General features: G+C 41.7%; 1 protein-coding gene and 1 long non-coding RNA gene across 6 annotated transcripts in view; one reads left to right on the forward strand and one right to left on the reverse strand.

Annotated features, from left to right (window-relative positions):
• Positions 1 to 1,548: 1,548 nt before the first annotated feature.
• Positions 1,549 to 9,131, reverse strand: LOC116099840. Its single transcript, XR_004122401.1, has 2 exons — positions 9,026 to 9,131; positions 1,549 to 1,682 (listed from the first exon to the last, which is right to left on the reverse strand). It is a non-coding gene; the product is annotated as an uncharacterized LOC116099840 (long non-coding RNA).
• Positions 9,132 to 12,786: 3,655 nt separating this feature from the next.
• Positions 12,787 to 18,329, forward strand: part of Etfbkmt (electron transfer flavoprotein subunit beta lysine methyltransferase) — a 25,218-nt gene continuing 19,675 nt past the window's right edge. For all 5 annotated transcript variants that reach the window (XR_004122400.1, XR_004122399.1, XM_031383988.1 and 2 more), the window contains exons 1-3: positions 12,787 to 13,021; positions 14,446 to 14,556; positions 15,707 to 16,115. Coding sequence is in view for 3 of the 5 variants with exons in the window: in XM_031383988.1 (XP_031239848.1) it covers positions 15,823 to 16,115 (293 nt within the window). In the remaining 2 variants the exon portion in view is untranslated. The remainder of the gene's footprint in view (positions 13,022 to 14,445; positions 14,557 to 15,706; positions 16,116 to 18,329) is intronic.

Below are 18,329 nucleotides of genomic sequence, written 5' to 3' on the forward strand. Positions count from 1 at the left end.
TCGAGTTGAGGTGCTGTCTCTGGTGTCGGTTGAGACCTCTCCGAGAAATCAGCAGGGCTGCCACAATGCCTAATGGCTGCTTCCCTGAAAAGTGTATAAAAGTTCATTGAACAAGCTGTTCGAGGTTGCTGCCTCTCCTTCGGTTCTGGGACAACCCCAGTGCACTGGAACAATAAAATCCTCTTGCTTTTTGCATCAATCCAGGCTCCATGTGGTTCACTCAGGAGGTCCCCAGTAAGCTAAGGACACAGAGTCTTACAACCTCACACTAGAGCAGTCAGTGCTCTTACCCACTGAGCCATTTCACCAGCCCGGGGATTTCTTTCTGGTCTCAGTGATAGGATAAAAATGAGAGTGAGTGGTATACTTTGTCTGGCCATGCCAAGGTGTACCCCTGAGAAATGACAGCAAACAACAGATCTAGTTTAAGAGGTCTATTGGGGAAAGGGAGATAGAGACAGGCAGATAAGCAGAGAAGGAGAGAGAGAGAGAGAGAGAGAGAGAGAGAGAGAGAGAGATTTGGGGTGGCTGGAGCCACCTTTTATCTGCAGCACAAGCCTGGGGCAGCTGGCAGTAGCAGATGGCGATGTAAACAGCTGCTAGGTCCCTGAGAGCAGGGCAGCAGAATCACCTGTATGCACAGGAAATGAACCTGCAGGTTTGGGAAGACAATAAGTTTTATCATTGTCTAGTGAAATAAATTAGCTATATTGTAAAAATAAGTGGAAGGCTCTTGAGAAGGCTAGGTTGACTCCATGACAGGCTTCAAACTAGCAGTTCAGGAGACTAGGCCTAAATCTCTAAGAATTGGGGAACTTCATGGTCAAGGACAATGCAAGGTCAAGGCAAGGACAATGGGTCAGTGTAGCCATCCAGCGGCCATGGAGAACTGGGTTTACCTGAAAAAGGGCTGGAAAAGGATGGAGTGCAAGAGAAGGATGAAGCCAAGACAAGGTTCTGATCAAAGCTCCAGCTTATAAAGTTGACCACAAAGCCCATCTTTTGTTTCAGCTGGATTGTGTTACAAAGCAAGTTTAGCTGGCAGTCTATTCTAAATTCCTGTAGCAAATTGTGGGTACAGCAAGGCAGATGACTACATCTGGGTCATTAAGCCCATTGTGGGAAGCACTCAAGGTCTGTTTAGCCTGCTCATGGCTGGGGTCAGCAGCAGTTTCCAGACTTCCTCACAACAGTTTCTAGATTTCCCCAGCAAAAGTTCTGGAATGTCCCGAGAGATAAAGCCAACGGTAGAGGTCACCTACCCCTCCCCGAAATTCCCCTAATGTACTTTAAAAATCAGGCCTTTGAGCTCCTCACCTCTGATCCTGGGAGACCCCAGCATGCTGGACTTCTGCAGAATAAAACACTCTTTGCTTTTACATAATATTTGAGTCCTGGGTATCATTCTTCTGAGTAATGCTGAATGTAGGTTTCTATTTATTTGATAAGAATCCAGTCAGGGTTGCCTTGTCTTAGGACATTGTTAACAGCACTGCCATTTGGGGGCCTGTTTTTCTGCTTAACAATCACAAATTTTATTTTGAGATAAATTTAAAGTTTTTATTTTGAGATGGGATTTTGCTGTGTTGCCAGGCCTAATCTTCATGTCTCCATCCTTGAGCTTCAATCCTTCCATTGCTAGGGTCTATTTTTCTTTTGTGGGGGTGTCATTGTGTTTTATTCTGTAGAAAGGTAGACCAAAGGGGGGAGGGTGGAAATTGCTGGTTAAGGGACAATTGTAATAATTTAGGTGAAGCAGTGCTTACTGGAGGGAGAGGGAAAGAATAATGTGTTTTTGGATGATACCAAATTGTTCTTAAACTTTAGGGCTTATCTATCAGTAACAAGTATTTTTGCCATATCTGCAACTAAAGAAACATGCAGCATGTAGTAATATTATCGGTGATAATCTTTGTTCTTTATACACAACACACTATTTCTGTTTTGTTTTGTTGAAAATTTTTTAGGTAGGAATTAGTGATCATTAAATCACCACTGGGTGGCACCACAGCATGGGTTAGCTAAAGACTGGGCTGGTCTTAGTTCTCTGCAGCAATGGTTTTCAGGTTTGAGCCTCTGCAGTTTGAAAGCAAAGTACAGACCAGGAATCAAATATAGGAAAATAACAGATGCCCTCAAAGCTAGTGTTAGAGAGTTGTCATTAAGGCAATTTGTTGGAGAGAGAAGTTGGAAGAATGAAGATCTAGAAAATCAAACTTCCTGCAGGAGTTGGGGTGGGGTTTATTGTTGGATTGCACCTTGGATACAACTTAATTTATTCATTGCTTACATCTGCACTCTGATTTGTAAAACAACTGAGTAGTTTATTAGAAATATAATTACAAAGCTATTCATTGAACAATTATAGTATTTACCAAGTGGTTGATTTATAAGTAATATTACCAAAGTGGAGATAGGGCAAAAGTCCTAGCCCTCACAATCCCAACAGGAAGGCTCCACATCTCATCCAGATATAACAAATAAAGGAAACAATTTATGGTGAAAAGCAGAGACTTACCAATGTGGAAATGAAGAAAAAAATTAAAACGACAAGCTAGTGTCATAGTTTATGTTATAGAATTAATGTGCCTTCCTAGTGAGAAATTATTCCACACACTTAGAGATTAATAAGGAAAAGACTGGGGGGGAGGCTGGTGAGATGGCTCAGTGGGGAAGAGCACAGACTGCTCTTCAGAAGGTCCTGAGTTCAAATCCCAGCAACCACATGGTGGCTCACAACCACCTATAAAGAAATCTGGTGCCCTCTTCTGGAGTATCTGAAGACAGCTACTGTGTACTCATTTATAATAATAAATAAATCTTTAAAAAAAAAAAAGGGAAAGACTCTAATAATAGCACATGACTGGTTTTAACTAATGCACAAAAAGGAACTAGTCTTAAATAGAAACTGTTATCAGTTTATCCATTCTACATAGGCTGGCATACTTAAATCTCTTTCAGGACCCAGCTCTATGTTACACTTTGAACAATTTAAACAGATTCAAGAGACTACAAGTCTGGTTACTTGAGCAGAAGAGAGATTTACACAGCAAAGACACTGTCAGAACTACTTAAATACCTCAGTTTTCTTTTCAAATGGATGTTACCCAGGTTCATCTTGCATACCTGGTAGAATTTTGCTTTTCCTAGTAAGAGCACAGACTAGGACTTCATGATGCCTGTGACCTCTGCCCCAGACTTGCCCCAGGTCCATTATAGGCATGTTCTTTGATATAGGAATGACCCTAATGGTCAGTTGTAAATCAGGGTTGTCTTTTTGTTATGGGGGAAGAGAGCATAATTGGAGGTCAATCTTGGTGAACCAACATTAGCAAGAGTGTTTTCTTGAAACCCTAAACTTCAATTATGCTCTGCAGTTTTCTTTTTTTTCTTTTTTTAAAGATTTATTTATTATATGTGAGTACACTGTAGCTGTCTTCAGACAGCACCAGAAGAGGGCGTCAGATCTCATTACAGGTGTTTGTAAGCCACTATGTGGTTGCTGGGATTTGAACTCGTGACCTTCATGACCTTCGGAAGAGCAGTCAGTGCTCTTACCTGCAGAGCCATCTCTCCAGCCCCCTGCAGTTTTCTTTCTTACAGTTTCTAACAAGCCCCCTGCAGTTTTCTTTCTTACAAACTTGGAGGCAAGGCTCCTTCAGCTAAATTCTGCTTTGTTGACTTGATATTTCCTAAGCAAGTTGACTAATAAATCCTTTACAGCATCAATTTTATTACTTCAAGTTTCTCCTGCAGCAAATACATTTGCCTAGAGAATATTAAGTAACACAAACTAGTATTTAGCTAAAGTAGCATTGTTCAGTAATAAACTTAGGCTGTGAGGAATCTGAAGAATTGCCCAACCCCAGCCTGACCTTTCTGCAAAGCTAACTTACCCTTCTCCCAGTAAAACCACAAAAATAGCGGCAACTTTATACATACACACACACACAGAGACACACGCACACATGTATATGTATATGTATATATGTATACATATATATGTGTGAGTATATATATATAAAGAGCGAGAGAGAGAAAGTTCCATATATATGTATGTGTTATAGATTTACTCTAAATTTACTCAAGTGTTATCCCTCAGAAAGGTTGTGTTCACTTGCTGTTCCAATAAACTGAGTTTCCAAGGATGTTTTTATTAAGCTTTGTTGACCAGGACTGCTTGCTCATTAGGCCTATTTCCATTTCAAAAGGGGCATGTTTCTGCTTGTCAATTCAGAGATGACCTGGCTAACAGCCTCTTATCAAGAAAAGCATAACTGCCAGAGAGGCAGAATGACCCAGGTTAACAGCTGCCCCAAAGTGCAGTTCTGGCCTGGACTGTTTCAAGATAACTATGACAATTACTCATTTGTCCAAATGACCAAAATTTGCAGGTTTTGTCTCTGTAAAACATCATGGGAGACATGAGTCAGTCCTAACCTGATGGTACAGTGTTTCAGCCTGCCCAGATGGTACAGTGTTTCAGCCTGCCCAGAAATGAACTTCTCTATTCCAGTCATTAGAGTGCTAGACCTGAGTAATAATTTACACAGGTCCCCAGGGTGACTAAAGGAACTTAATATGGAGCCAGACATCCAATCCTTAAAGGCCACTGACCTTTGTCTCTGGAATGCTTGGGAGGTCCTCCATGGCCTGCAGATAAGAATAGGATAATGGGCCCTGAGGTATTAACAGTTGCCTTTGTTTTTGTAAAACCTGTTTACTGCTGTGGGAAAGGGATGAAATGGCCTTTTTATTACTGTGTAGTGAGAAAGTAAGAAACAACTGAGAGCGGTAAAACAATTCTCCTGCCCAGCTGTGGATTCCATGGATTGTTGCAATACACACCTTTCTGATGTCCACCCTTAAACCTCACCTTAACCCACCTTCTGCACAGCATGCTGTTCAGCAATAAGGCTGTTGTCTTTCTGTTAGCGGTAAGAATAAATTCATTTCATCTAAATCTGAATTGAGTCTAAATGTCTGGTCTTTGTTGGTGTTTAGTTGCTCAGAGTGTAACTTGGGTGTGGGAACCTATAGGCAAACAAACCAATATAGGTTATGGAGATTTCTGTCTCAGTCAAGCTTCTTTGAGCAGTAGTAACGAGCTCAATAGGTGTTTTCTTTTATCTCTGGATGCTTTGAGCAACCTCTTGCTGTGATGATAAATTAATCTGCCATTTCAGGAGTGGATGATCATTAGGTCTCAAACCTGGGACAAATGGCTGAGGTGCCTAGTTAACCAAAAGAGGCATATTCTAGGTTTTTCCAGCATTCCTCAGCATACCTGTTACAGGGTATGGCTGCCACACAATGTCCAGGGGCTGAGCTGCCCTTCACCTGCCCTTCCCTTTTTTGTCTACTCTTTACTCGCCTGACTCTCCCCTTTCCCTTCTCCTTACATGGCCCAGCTCAGTCTGGTCATGTTCACTTTGGACTCTCTCAGATGTCTCTACCTCTGGCTATGCTCTTCCCTTTATCTACAACAAACTTTCTCTAGCATAATACCTAGGAACAGTCATGTCCTTCCCTATTATGTATGTATATTGCCACGGACCACCCTAATCGGGTATGAGGGTCCCTGGGATGAGGGTCCTCGAAGGCTAGGTGGGTAAAGTTTTGGCAGTGACAAACAGAAACAAACACAGAGGAAGTTTGAATCTAGTGTATTCTGCAGCTCTCAAGCACGGGTTTTTATACATAAAAAAGCCCCCAAATATTACAACTCTGAAAAAATGTATTCAGTGAATCACAAATAGAACAGGTAACATCATTGTTATATGGCACAACAGAAATCATCCAAGTGTTACAACTCTGAAAGGATGTATTCAGTGGGGCAGCCATCCAAGGCCAGTGGCATATTTCCAAGAGCAGGTTAATAAATCTTTAGGTCAATTATTGTTTAACATCTAATGCTTGATTTTTTATAAACCTTCAATGTGTAAATTTAAACTATTTTAATTCTTTTTATTTAAGGCTTTCTTTATTATATACCAAAGCCCACCTCTGATGGCACACGTGTAGCCATATGAAATTTTATTTTTGGGAAAGTTTTTATCTATCATAATACTATTATATAATTTTGTAAATGATTTATGAAATAAAGTGTTGGTTTCCCTGGAGATAAGGTCATGTTAGTGACCCCATCTCAAGGGATAGTTTCTTACCCATTATTCTCACTTAAGATCTTGACCTAGGCTATCAGGAACATGTTGTAAATAAGAAAAGGAATAAAAGAAAACAAAATAGATAAATTGCCATGAGAACTACAGCTCAATATTTTGTTCTGGGCAAGAGTTCCACAACTGGTTCAGGCGGCCTCCTTTTGAAGTTTTCGCCTCAGTCAGTGGAACTTGTCATACAGATTCCACTTGGTTTGGTGTGGCAGTATATGTATGTATATATGTATATATGTATACATGCATTTACTTAGTTATTTACTTATTTCTTTTTTTTGTAGTTTTTATTTTTTTAGATTTATTTATTATTATTATACATAAGTACACTGTAGCTGACTTCAGACACACCAGAAGTGGGCATCAGATCTCATTACGGGTGGTTGTGAGCCACCATATAGTTGCTGGGATTTGAACTCAGGACCTTCAGAAGAGCAGTCAGTGCTCTTGCCAGCTGAGCCATCTCACCAGCCCTACTTATTTATCAGTCATAAAAGATGCTGAATGTGGTATAAATGGAAGTGGCATAAATGAGCTCTGAATCAAGCTGCTGATCTTTTGTGCCCTTCTCCCAGCCTTGGGCAGGCTAAACAGATCAAGAGTGCTTGCCACAATGGGTTTAATGACCCAGGTGGAGTCTTCCCCTTGCTGTACCTGCAATTTCCTATAGGAACTTAGAAGAATAGACTGCCTGCTGAGCTTGCTTTGCAACATAATCCAGCTGAAACAAAGGATAGGTTTTGTGGTTTTTCCCTTTATAAACTGGAGCTCTTAGCACCCTGTCCTTTTCATTTCCAGCCCCCCCCCTTTCAGGTAAACCCAGTTCTCCATGGCCTCTGGACAGCTACAGTCTTTCCCTTTTTCTTTTTTCCATTCTTCTTCATATCTTCTAGATACTGTATATCTAGAAGATATTTTAGAGAGACAGTGTGTCTCTCAATCATCAGACTACTGAAACAATGGACCCAAAAGACTTGGGAATTTCTAAGCATTCTTACGCTGGGAGAAGAAAGTTCCCAGCCAGAAAGGAAACTTATCCCCTGGAAAGAGATTTCACACAGTTCTAACAACTTGCCAGAGCACTTTACAGGATGATACTCAGACCCAGATAATGATGTTCAAATGGTAGCTATCTTTGACCAGAGTTGTTTAGATGTACATATTACTGACCCTCTAAACTTTGATCTTACTCAGGTCTCTCTGGGGTGGGGGCTTTGCTAGATCTCTTTGTCTCTCTTAATGTAGCCACACTGCTTTATACTTTCTCTGCCTTCTACTTTTAATTTGCCTTTTTAAATTGACTTATTGAGGATGAGTACCTGGACCTAACTTGGGGAATTGTAATAACCGGCGTGGGTAACCCCATTCTCGCAGAACCAAAAAGAGACCGCTGTAAAAGCATAAGGTTAATTTATTAATTGAAGCTGGTATACCAGGGTCATCTCTGTAATGGTGACCGGAGAGAGAGACCAAGAGGAAACAAGGCTCTAAGCTTTTACACCATTTCAGAACAGTTTTACAACTTACAAAGTTACAATTTACAACATGGGTAGTTACACTTTATCTTGTTCATTGTTCTTTAGTTTCTATTGATCTTTCCTCCCGGTTAGGATAAGACACCTGTGACTCTCAGGAGGGGTGGGGGAGATCCTCTCTCCCAGGGAATGTCTCTTGGAAACTTGCATTCCTTGAGGATGGATGTTTGCTCGGTAAACTCTTCTAAAAACCTCCTTTGTCTTAAGGATAAGTAGACTTCCTTGCTGTCTGGTATCTTTATGGGGTATCTCCGTTTGGCTCAATTTCTACAGAACAAGATGTGACTCCACATGCCCCAAGTTAGATACCAATAGGAGGCATAGTTTGGTAGAGAAATAATTGAGTCGGGGACAAGAGGCATGCACAATTAAGCATTCATGATGAAGATGAATTCTGGTTGATCACTGTCTCTAGTTTGGTCTCTGTCATCTCTTGAGGGAACAAGCTGGTTCTCCTGAGATGATTAATTCTGCCATAGGGTAATGCCTCACAATCATGGATAATTGTCCCAACATGGATCTAGCAGGTCCCTGCAGGTTCATGTTGCTTGGGGATAGTTTTTGAGTCCCAGCTTATGAAGATGTTTATCAATCAGTTCTGCTGTTCATGAAGTCTAGATGACTCCAGAGGAAAGGCAAAGGAAGTGAAAGACCCCCATAACTGGAGAGATCCTTACTCAAGTCTCGGGATGATGCGACCACCCAGTGACTCACAAGAGACTGAACTTGCTGCAATCACATGAGGTTTATTCCAGATCTGGGGTCGAACTCATAGCCTGGCAGGCCAGAGGGGTTCGACCATGAGCATGAGGAGTAAGGGGTATTTAAAGGGAAAAATCACAAACTAGGGGGTTGAAAGGGTTACCAAGGAAACATAACAAGAGAATAATTGAAAATTCCAAAGGAACCCACTACCTAGCTGAGTCAGGTCACAAGGAAGTCATTCTGCTCACTCATTATCTAGAGGAATGTGGTTTGGTCAATGCTATCTTCTTAATCACTGACCGCTGTCCTGTTCCTTATTCTGGGCAATGTTATCTTCATAATGGCTGACCACTATCCTGTTCCTGGAACTGACCAGTCCACCTTCCTGGCTCATGACAGAGACTTCCTATGCCTTCTTTAAGTAAAGGTTACACATTATACATACATTTCTATTAAATGCCCTCATTTTAAATTCTAAGATTCTCCAGCCTTTCAGGAGCAACAGAGAACCAAAAGGACAAGATTGAGTTATTCAGCCAGTGACCTTCATAACCAGTTTATTGAACTATTCATCTTCAAACTGAATTAAAGTTCCTATTTCTAGTATACCTCGGTGGTGTAACAGGCAGAAGGATGCAGTGACTTCTGTGAGCCCGTGAGTCTATTCTTTTAAGATGAATCAAGCCATGCTCTCTCCTAGAGCAGAGATCTTAGGTGGGAAAGGCAGAGACAAAAGAGATACAGCTACATCAGCCCTGAAGCCTGGATTGATAAGCACTGAGAATGACAGGTGAAGATAAACTTTCTCCTTATCCCTTAAATCCTTTCCTGAGTTTACATAAACCTTCCAGTATCCTTACCTCCAGGCATATTCTAGATCACCTGTTATATGTTAGCAAGCCTCTCCATCCATGTTATAAAATGCCTTCTCTTCATTCCCTGGAATATACTATTGCACAAATCTTCCTGCTGGCTCATGGCACACAAGACCAAATGGCTTCCCTTTTCTAAATAAAAAGCACCCATTTTTGACCCAGGGTCTCTTCCCCCCTCTCTCTCTCTCCCCCTTCTCTTTCTCTCTCTCTGTCTGAAAATTCAATGTCTTCATGTCTCTCCTGCAGTGTAATTTTTCTTAAACATTTTTTTAAATTTTATTTTATGTATGTGAGTATACTGAAGCTGTTTTCAGAGACACCAGAAGAGGGCATCAAATCCCATTACAGATGGTTGTGAGCCACCATGTGGTTGCTGGAAATTGAATTCAGGACCTCTGGAAGAGCAGTCAGTGCTCTTAACTGCTGAGCCATCTCTTTTAGCACCTAATACATTTTTTTCTACATTTATTTACACAGTCTCTGTATTTTTTTTTTCCCAGTGGTTGGGGAAGGGGCAGAGTAATGGTGTACATGTAAAGGTCCAAGCAACTTGAAGGAGTAAGCTTTTTGCTTTCATTATGTGAGTTCTGGGAATTGAACTCAGGTTAAGTCTTCAGGCTTGGCAGCAAGTACCTTTATCTGCTGAGTCATCTCACCAGTGCCAAGAAATTCTAATTATAAAAAATAGTGATAGCTGAGACTGCAGCTTGTAAATTAAACTTATTTTCTGTATACATTAATTAATTAATGCTGAAAATTAATATGGCAGCAATTAACTCTTAGCCAGCTTTTCCCCAAATAACCACATGCAGACCTTTTAATATTTCAAAGCCTTAGGTCTTAGCTGGGCAAACTCTCAACTAGCTTATCTAAGTTAACCCGACCACATCCATCCATATAGCTAGCTATACCTTCTAGGCCTGTACCACATTCATCTCCTCCCATGTTTCCTGGAGAAAGCTCTTTCTTCCCAGGGTTCCCATCTTCCACTTCCTGTCCAGCTAACTGGCCATCCAATATTTTAGTTAAAGCCAATCAAAGAGTGGCCTAGGTAGGTGAGGATGGACAAAGACACAACTTCACACAGTATACCTCAACAGCAGCTCATCAGAACATATGTTAAACATGCATGAAGCCCTGAACTATATTGTTGGGAAAAAGCAAAAGAAAATTGTGAGGCTTTTGGGGTTCCTTCTTGGGGTTTCACAATAAAGACATGAAGACATCTGTACAACATAAGGCAGTTGCCCTGCTTGCTGGGGCAGTCCCTCAGCTAGCCCCAACCAACCCAACAGGGTTTTTTGTTTTTGTTCTTTCAAGACAAGGTTTCTCTGTATAGCCTTGGCTGTCCTGGAACTCACTCTGTAGACCAGGCTGACCTCGAACTCAGAAATCCCGCCTGCGGGGCTGGAGAGATGGCTCAGCAATTAAGAGCACTGACTGTTCTTCCAAAGGTCTTGAGTTCAAATCCTAGCAACCATGTTGGCTCACAACCATCCATAATGAGATCTGACACCCCCTACTGGTGTGTTTGAAGACAGCTACAGTGTACTTAGATAAAATAATAAATAATAAAAAAAAAGAAATCCACCTGCTTCTGACTTCCAAGTCCTGGGATTAAAGGTGTGTGCCACCACTACCCAGCTTGGGTTTTGTTTTTTTGCTTGTTTTTTTGTTTTATCTTTTCAGTAAATAACACAGTCTTGAGGTTCACAGTGTGATAAAATATCCTGCAACAAGCTAACTTTTCTTTTTGGTCATGTGAGGAAGTGTCCAACATTTACATATCCTGCTAGCCTGTTGCTGCTGACACAGCACTTAGCAATTGAGAACATGGGGCACACCTTCATAGTTTCTTGATATAATATGTGTAGGGGTAGGTCATGCCAACAGAGACCTGGGAACAAGCAAAAGAAACTTGTCCTCAGTACTGCCATTTTGTTTTCAGACTCCATTTTACTCATAGGTGAAACTTAGTTCAAGTTTCTGTGCCCTAACTGGAGTTTTCCCAATAGCTGAACAGCTTCCATTATTCATCTTTTGTTTCCCTAAACATAACTTGACTGTTCCTAACCACAGAGGAACAAATGGGTTTGACTGGTTGGACTGTTAAACTTACATTTTGTATTGGTTGACATAGATCAACCACATAAGGAAAACCCCTATCCCTAAATCCTGATTAGTGTGAAAATGTAGCTGTAACTTGGCACAGATTTGTGGTGTCCAACCTTTAAAGGAAACATTCTGACTCAGGGTCTTAGTTCAGCACCTAGCCCTGATCAATCAGTAGTTGCTTGATTACAATAAATTATTTGTCATCTGCATTGACCTGGTATTTGAGTTGTGTTGGATCCAAGTGGACACTATAAGTGTCTCCAGAACTACAGAATATGAAAACAAGACACACAAAAGTGATATACAACTTAATAAATTGCAGACTTTTGTTCCATTAAATAGCATATATGTGTGATAATCCTGATGAATGAAAGAAACGACAAAAAAAAAAAAAAAAAGGCTCGGTAGTTAAGAGCATGGGCTGTTATTTTAGAACACCATGTGGGTCCTGAGAAACTCAGGTTGTCAGGCTTGGCAGCGGGTCTCTACTCACCAAGTCCAGCTTTTGTTTCCCTCCCCTTTTCTCCCTTCCCCTCCCCACTTTTCCTTTCCCTTTTTCTTTTGAGGGCGTGCCTCATCTATCCTAGGCTAACTTCTAATTTGCTGAGTATGATCTTGAATCATCCTCTCCTACATGCTAGGATTAGAGATGGATCTCAGGGTCTCATGCTATATAAATATTCATAATAACTGAGCCACATCCCCAGGCTCCAATTTAGATTTTGACCAGGCATCGGAAGAACATTTTTCAATTAGTAAATTTAGATACAGTACCATAGTTTGCCATTTTCTCAGTTTGGGATATATTTTTCTTTCTTGTACCCCAGAGCAGATTTTCGGTAATGAAGGTGAAATAGGTTAATTTTGAAGTCTTGAGTTGAGGGGCCAGTGGAAAATTTAAAATCATTAGAAAGGTATAAGAGATACCGAATTTAATCCCAGCACTTGGGAGGCAGAGGCAGGTGGATTTCTGCGTTCAGGCCAGCCTGGTCTACAGAGTGAGTTCCAGGACAGCCATGGCTAAACGGAGAAACCCTGTCTCGAAAAACAAAACAAACAAACAAACAAACAAAAAGAGAGATACTGAATACAAGCTGAAAATAGCCTTACAGTGTGACTTTATAATTATAAACACCGCAACTGAATGTCATAAAACTTTACTTGCCACTCCAGATTCATCCTTTAACAGTATGTTTGGCATACAGTGTTAGCAGCATAAGTCCAGCAAGAAGTTTTAGAAATCAGAATTCACAGACATGGCTCACACAAGCTGTGCAATTGCGCTTCAGGTCTATAGGGACTGACCGCAGGAGTCTCGAGGTTACCCAGGGCTTCTGCGTGCCCAGTTGCCTTGGGAACCGAGGGAGATCAAAAACAAAACCCAGCTCGAAAGAGGGCGGAGCCGGTGCGTAGCCCTCAGGTCCCGGCGGCTGCGCGTTCCGCGTTTCATTGGTTCCAAGTTTCGCCGCCTACACGTTCCCACTTCCCTGTGTATTTTCAGCCGCGGCTCCAGGCTTCCTCTCCCGAGAAAGACCTACCGTACTTGTTTTTTGTTTTTGTTTTTGTTTCCCTGCACGTGAAGGGCGAGTTCCACGTGCTGATCGAATAAAGTCAGGTAAGGCCACAAGGACCGCACTACCCTTTTAAGTAGACTCCTGTCCTTTGTTTTGGAGAAAAGTAACGTAGTAACAGCATTGTTTGGAGTTTAACCTTTTTGTTTGCTTGGGACAAAGTCTCACTGACCTGCAATTTAGGCTACACTGTCTCGAGTTAGAGGCAGTCCTGCCTTACTTAGTCGCCCAAGTAATGAGATTACAGAAATGCGTTACTGTGCCCTGCACCATTTGCTTGTTTACGTACTTATTGTCTGTGTGTGCACGTGTGCCTGTGGAAGCCAGAATATCCCCAGAAGCTAAGACATTGGAAACTGGTCCTGTAGAAGAATATCCGAGCCTTCTTAATATCCGAGCCTCTTAATATCCGAGCCTTCTTTCTAGGCAGTTTCTAGTTGGTTGGTTCGTTTATCCATCCATCCATCCATCCATCCATCCATCCAGTCTGTTTTTGTAGGGACAGCAGTCCTACTGCAGGCAGATAGAAAGTAGGGCTATGGATGGGTAATAAAGGTGGAAAACTTTAAAGATGGTTGGCTTTTCCTCACCCTCTTGACCTAAGACAAAAGCCTGGTAATTTCAAACAAAAGCCTTGTTGAGTTTTTTTCTCCTCCCCATGCTGATGGCCTGGCTCAACAAATTCAAGGCCAGATCAGGGCAGTTTTTCATCCATTGTCTCTTTCTTCAAAGTGACCAACACTAACTTAGGGGAGGAAACCCCTTCAGAGACTTCAAAACCAAAACCAACCTCTCCCCCACAATCCTCAAGAAGGATTTTCAGCTTCCCTCTGCTTTGCCAAGGAGGGTCTTTTTCTCTCTGTTTGCTGCATGTGTGTGTTTCTTTCCCCCAATAAGCCTTTCTTCTGTAGGAATATAATGGTTCTAAAACTAGAAGATACATTCAGATTTATAAATTCTTGTTTAAAGCACTTAGACCAATAAATCATAAATCCGAAGTATATAGATAGTGTAAGAACATAATGTGCAGGACATTTACCAGAAACCAGCACATGATTGCATAACTAGGTGGGCACTTTCCACTGGACCCTCTGCCAGGATATGTTCCCGACTACAAGGGTTGAGAAAGGGTTGAGACATAAGATAGTTTCTCCTACAGATGCTGGAGGGGGGGTTTTGGGGGGAGGGTGGGGACCACAGGTTTTCCTTACCCACCCAGGTTCCATCCAGATTTGTTAAATTACCCCATTGTTTAACTACCCCTTTTCAAATGTATAAATGATGCTAGCTTCTGTCCATCTGGGTCTCTCTGGCTACCCAAGGAGTAGACCCCAACTCGAGTTGGATCAATAAAGCCTCTTGGATTTTGCATCAATCTCCGTCTTTTGATTTCCATGGGCTGACTCCTGGACATTAGATCTTTGGATTTAACATTTTAACATCTGATTCTATCTGCTTCTGTTTTCAGGTTTTAAGATTTCTCCACCACTACCTGTTGAGCTCGGAAGTTTTCTAATTAACTGGCAGAGAAAACTGAAGCCAATCAAGAACCCTTAGACAGGAATGCCAGTTCAGTCAGGTATAACTGAGTACACAGACAGGGCTGGCTTGAATCCAGCCCTTCTTATCATTGCTTCTTTCTTCCATGGAGATCTGCCTGCCTCCCAAGTGCTGAGATTAAAGGCAAGGTGTTCACTACTGTGCCGAGCCTGATGTCATTCCTATAACATAATTTGAGTACCTAACTATATTGGCTTTATAACTTTATAACCAAACTGTCAGTGCTGGGAAGACATGGCATCCAAATACACAGTAATATCCCATATTGCTCTGCTGTAAACCCTAAAGCTCAAATTGTAGAGTGCTTGCCTTGAATGCATGAAGCCCTGGGTCTCACCCAAGCAACAATAAACCTTGGAGGGAGGAGGATCACTAGAAGTTTGATGTCTGTTTGGTCTACAAAGTGAATTCCAGTGCAGACTGGGCTATAGTATAAATCTATATTTGCTTAATGGTTATGCTTTGCCTGCATGCGTATAAATGCACTGTGTGGTGTGTGTGTGTGTGTGTCTGGTGCCTGAAATAAGCCAGAAGAGGGCACTAGATCCCTTGGAACTGAAGTTATGATTATGAGCTGCCATGTGGATGATAGGAACCAAACCTGGGTCCTCTGCAAGAGCATCAGGTGCTTTTTAACTGTTGAGCCATTTCTTTACATGCAAGTCTATCCTAAATCAAAACAAACAAAAAGATATACCTTATTTCACTTTCATGAATGTTGTTATAAAAAAATAAAATGTCTGTATATTTGTCATGAATTACTGAAAGGATTTCAGAGATTAAAAAAAAAAAAAAAAAGTGAGCCTGGAGAGATGGCTCAGCAGTTAGGAGTACTCACTGTTCTTCCAGAGGTCCTGAGTTCAATTTCCAGCAACCACATGGTCTCATAACTATCTGTAATAGGATCTGATGCCCTCTTCTGGTGTGTCTGAAGACAGTAACAGTGTACTCATATACATAAAATAAATACATCTTTAAAAAAAAAAAGAAACTAGATTTCTGTGCCCAAACTGGAAAGCCGCCAAAAGCTGTCCTCTGACATGAAATTGCACTTGTGGGTTGTTAGTGCTTATTTTCTTATTATGTGGCTAGCTTATTTTCTTGTTATGTGGAAGGATATGGACGAGTTGGCTAGACTAAGAATTTTCAGTATTGTTTCTTTGTTGTAGAGATCCAGAAATTCCAGTGCCAATTAAGTGGAAAGACGGACCCTCATTCTATCTGCTTGGGAAACAGTCCTTATTAATAGGAACACTGACAGAACCTGAAGTTTGGAGTTGTACTAATGGCTTTCAACCTGTGTTGGAAAGCTCCCAGGAGCCAATGGCGTTTCCTGCAGGCTGTGAACAGTGGGTCTCCCCTGTCTCTCTGGAGGACAATGGGGAGCTGTTTGGATCCTAAGATAAAAGCCTATCTGGAAGAGAACACTGAAGTCACCAGCAGTGGCAGCCTTACCCCTGAAATCCAGTTACGGCTTTTAACCCCCAGGTGCAAGTTTTGGTGGGAAAGGGCTGACCTGTGGCCCTATAGTGATCCCTACTGGGCTATCTACTGGCCAGGAGGCCAGGCTCTGTCTAGGTATGTTTCTTTGAAATATTGAAGATCCTTCTTCTTTTAAGCACCCGCCCCCACCTCCATTTCATTCTCTCTGGCCCCATATCATAGCAGCAGAACCAGAAAGTCACTGAGGCCCATGCAAGTCTCAACTTTTATATGGTTTGGAATGTCATCCTTCTGGTGAAGTAGAAGAGGACTTGTCCTGTGGGAAGCCAATGTCATCTCCAAAAAGATGTCCTACAGTTACCCATGATAGTGGCATCCTTTAATCCTAGCAATTAGAAGCTGAGGCATGATGATAGGAGTTTGAAGCTATCCTGTGGTATACAGCAATGCTTTCTTAAAACATTTAAATAGTCTCTTGTACTCACATACTTGACTTTGGCACTGCCACAGAGAGCAGGACAGGTGTTGAGGTCTCTTGATCTGGGTTTTCAGCTGAGACTAAGTGAGAAGACAGGGATTATCAACAAAACATCCAGGACTGGTCACTGTTAATTTAGCTTGGCTTCAGGACAGTCATAGATGTGGATACCTTAGTAACAAAATAGTTCTCTTTACACCTGCCCTGGGCAACCTTTGCTGTCAAGTCCAATGAATCTGGAGTTACCCATAAGACACACCTCTTGGCATCTCTTTGAGAGAAAATAATAGAAAATCATAACCAAGAGCAACTTGGGGAAGAAAATGTTTCTTTTTTTATACTTCTAGGTCAAAAGAATCCACCATCAGGAAAGTCAGGGCAGGAACTCTAGGCAGGAACTAAAGCATAGTCCATGGAAGAGCCCTGCTTACTGGCCTACTTATTAAAGCTTGCTCTGTCTGCTTTCTTTTTTCCTTTTTTTTTTTTTTAAGATTTATTTATTGATATATGTAAGTACACTGTAGCTGTCTTCAGACACACCAGACACAACCATCCCGTTACCGGTGGTTGTGAGCCACCATGTGGTTGCTGGGATTTGAACTCAGAACCTTCAGAAGAGTAGTCAGTGCTCTTAACCACTGGGCCATCTCACCAGACCCTCAGTCTGCTTTCTTAACACCATATAAGATTACCTGTCTGTTGAATTGCCCCCACTAGGCTGGGCCCTTCCACATCAATCATTAAACAAAAAAAGTTCCTTAGGCTTGCTCACAGGCCACTCTGGTAGAGTCATTTTCTCAACTGAGTGTACCCACTTGCCTTTAGCTAGTGTCAAGTTGACAAAAAAAAAAACTAACCAGGATAGGATATTTCCAAAGAGGTTTAACTGAGGAGGGGAAGCCCACCTTGAAGTGGGTGACACTTCTAATAGGGTTGGGTTGCACTCTGAATACAAAGAGAAGGAAGAAAGCTATCTGAATTCTAGAATTCCTTCCTTTTCTTCATAGTTCATCCTGAGAGCATCAGTCTCATACTCTGGCTGCCACAGGCCCCTGCTGCCATACTTTCCTACAATTCCTAGATTGCATCTTCAAACCGTGATCCTTCAAAATAAACTCTTCTTCCCTTAAAAGTTTCTCGTTGGGTATTTGATTACAGCAATGAGTCACATTTCCCCCATCCTCAGGGTCTTGCTATGTAGCCCTGGCTGTCCTAGAACTCACAGACATCTACCTGCCTCTGCTTCCTGTATGCCACTATTGCCCAGCTTCCAATTTTTTTTTAGACATATCTATTTTGTGTTTGAGTGTTTTGCCTGAATGTTATATCTGTGGACCTCATGTGTGCCTGGTGTCAGTGAAGGCCAGAAAAAGGCATCAGATCCTACTGGAACTTGAACCTAAATCCTCTGCAAGAGTACCAACTGCTCTTAACCACTGAGCCAATTCTCCACCACTGAGCTAACTCTCCAGCCTTCATACTAACTTTTGTAACACATACCTCAACTCAAAGTCTTCTTTTTGTAGCAGTTTGGTCATTGCTTTGTTGCAGAATTTTACTGCCTTACACAAACTTGAGGCATATCCACAAAGCTTCCACCCCTCAAGAAACTTTAGTATGAGCTATTAAATAACCTACATGGTCATAAAAGATCCATATATCTTACTTTGTGCTCAGATTCATGTGCATATCAACAATTAGTACAGAGTTCCTTGATGAATCCTAAAGACCCAGCCCTTCAAAGATCCTGCTTTAATACTATAAATGCTATCAGCTCCAGGAAGGACCAGGCTGGGCCCTCCAACTCAGAAATCCACTTGCCTCTGCCTCCCAACTGCTGGGATTAAAGGCGTGCCCTACCACTGCCAGGC

The sequence above is a fragment of the Mastomys coucha genome, unplaced genomic scaffold (assembly GCF_008632895.1).
Source record: "Mastomys coucha isolate ucsf_1 unplaced genomic scaffold, UCSF_Mcou_1 pScaffold20, whole genome shotgun sequence".
Taxonomy (NCBI): domain Eukaryota; kingdom Metazoa; phylum Chordata; class Mammalia; order Rodentia; family Muridae; genus Mastomys; species Mastomys coucha.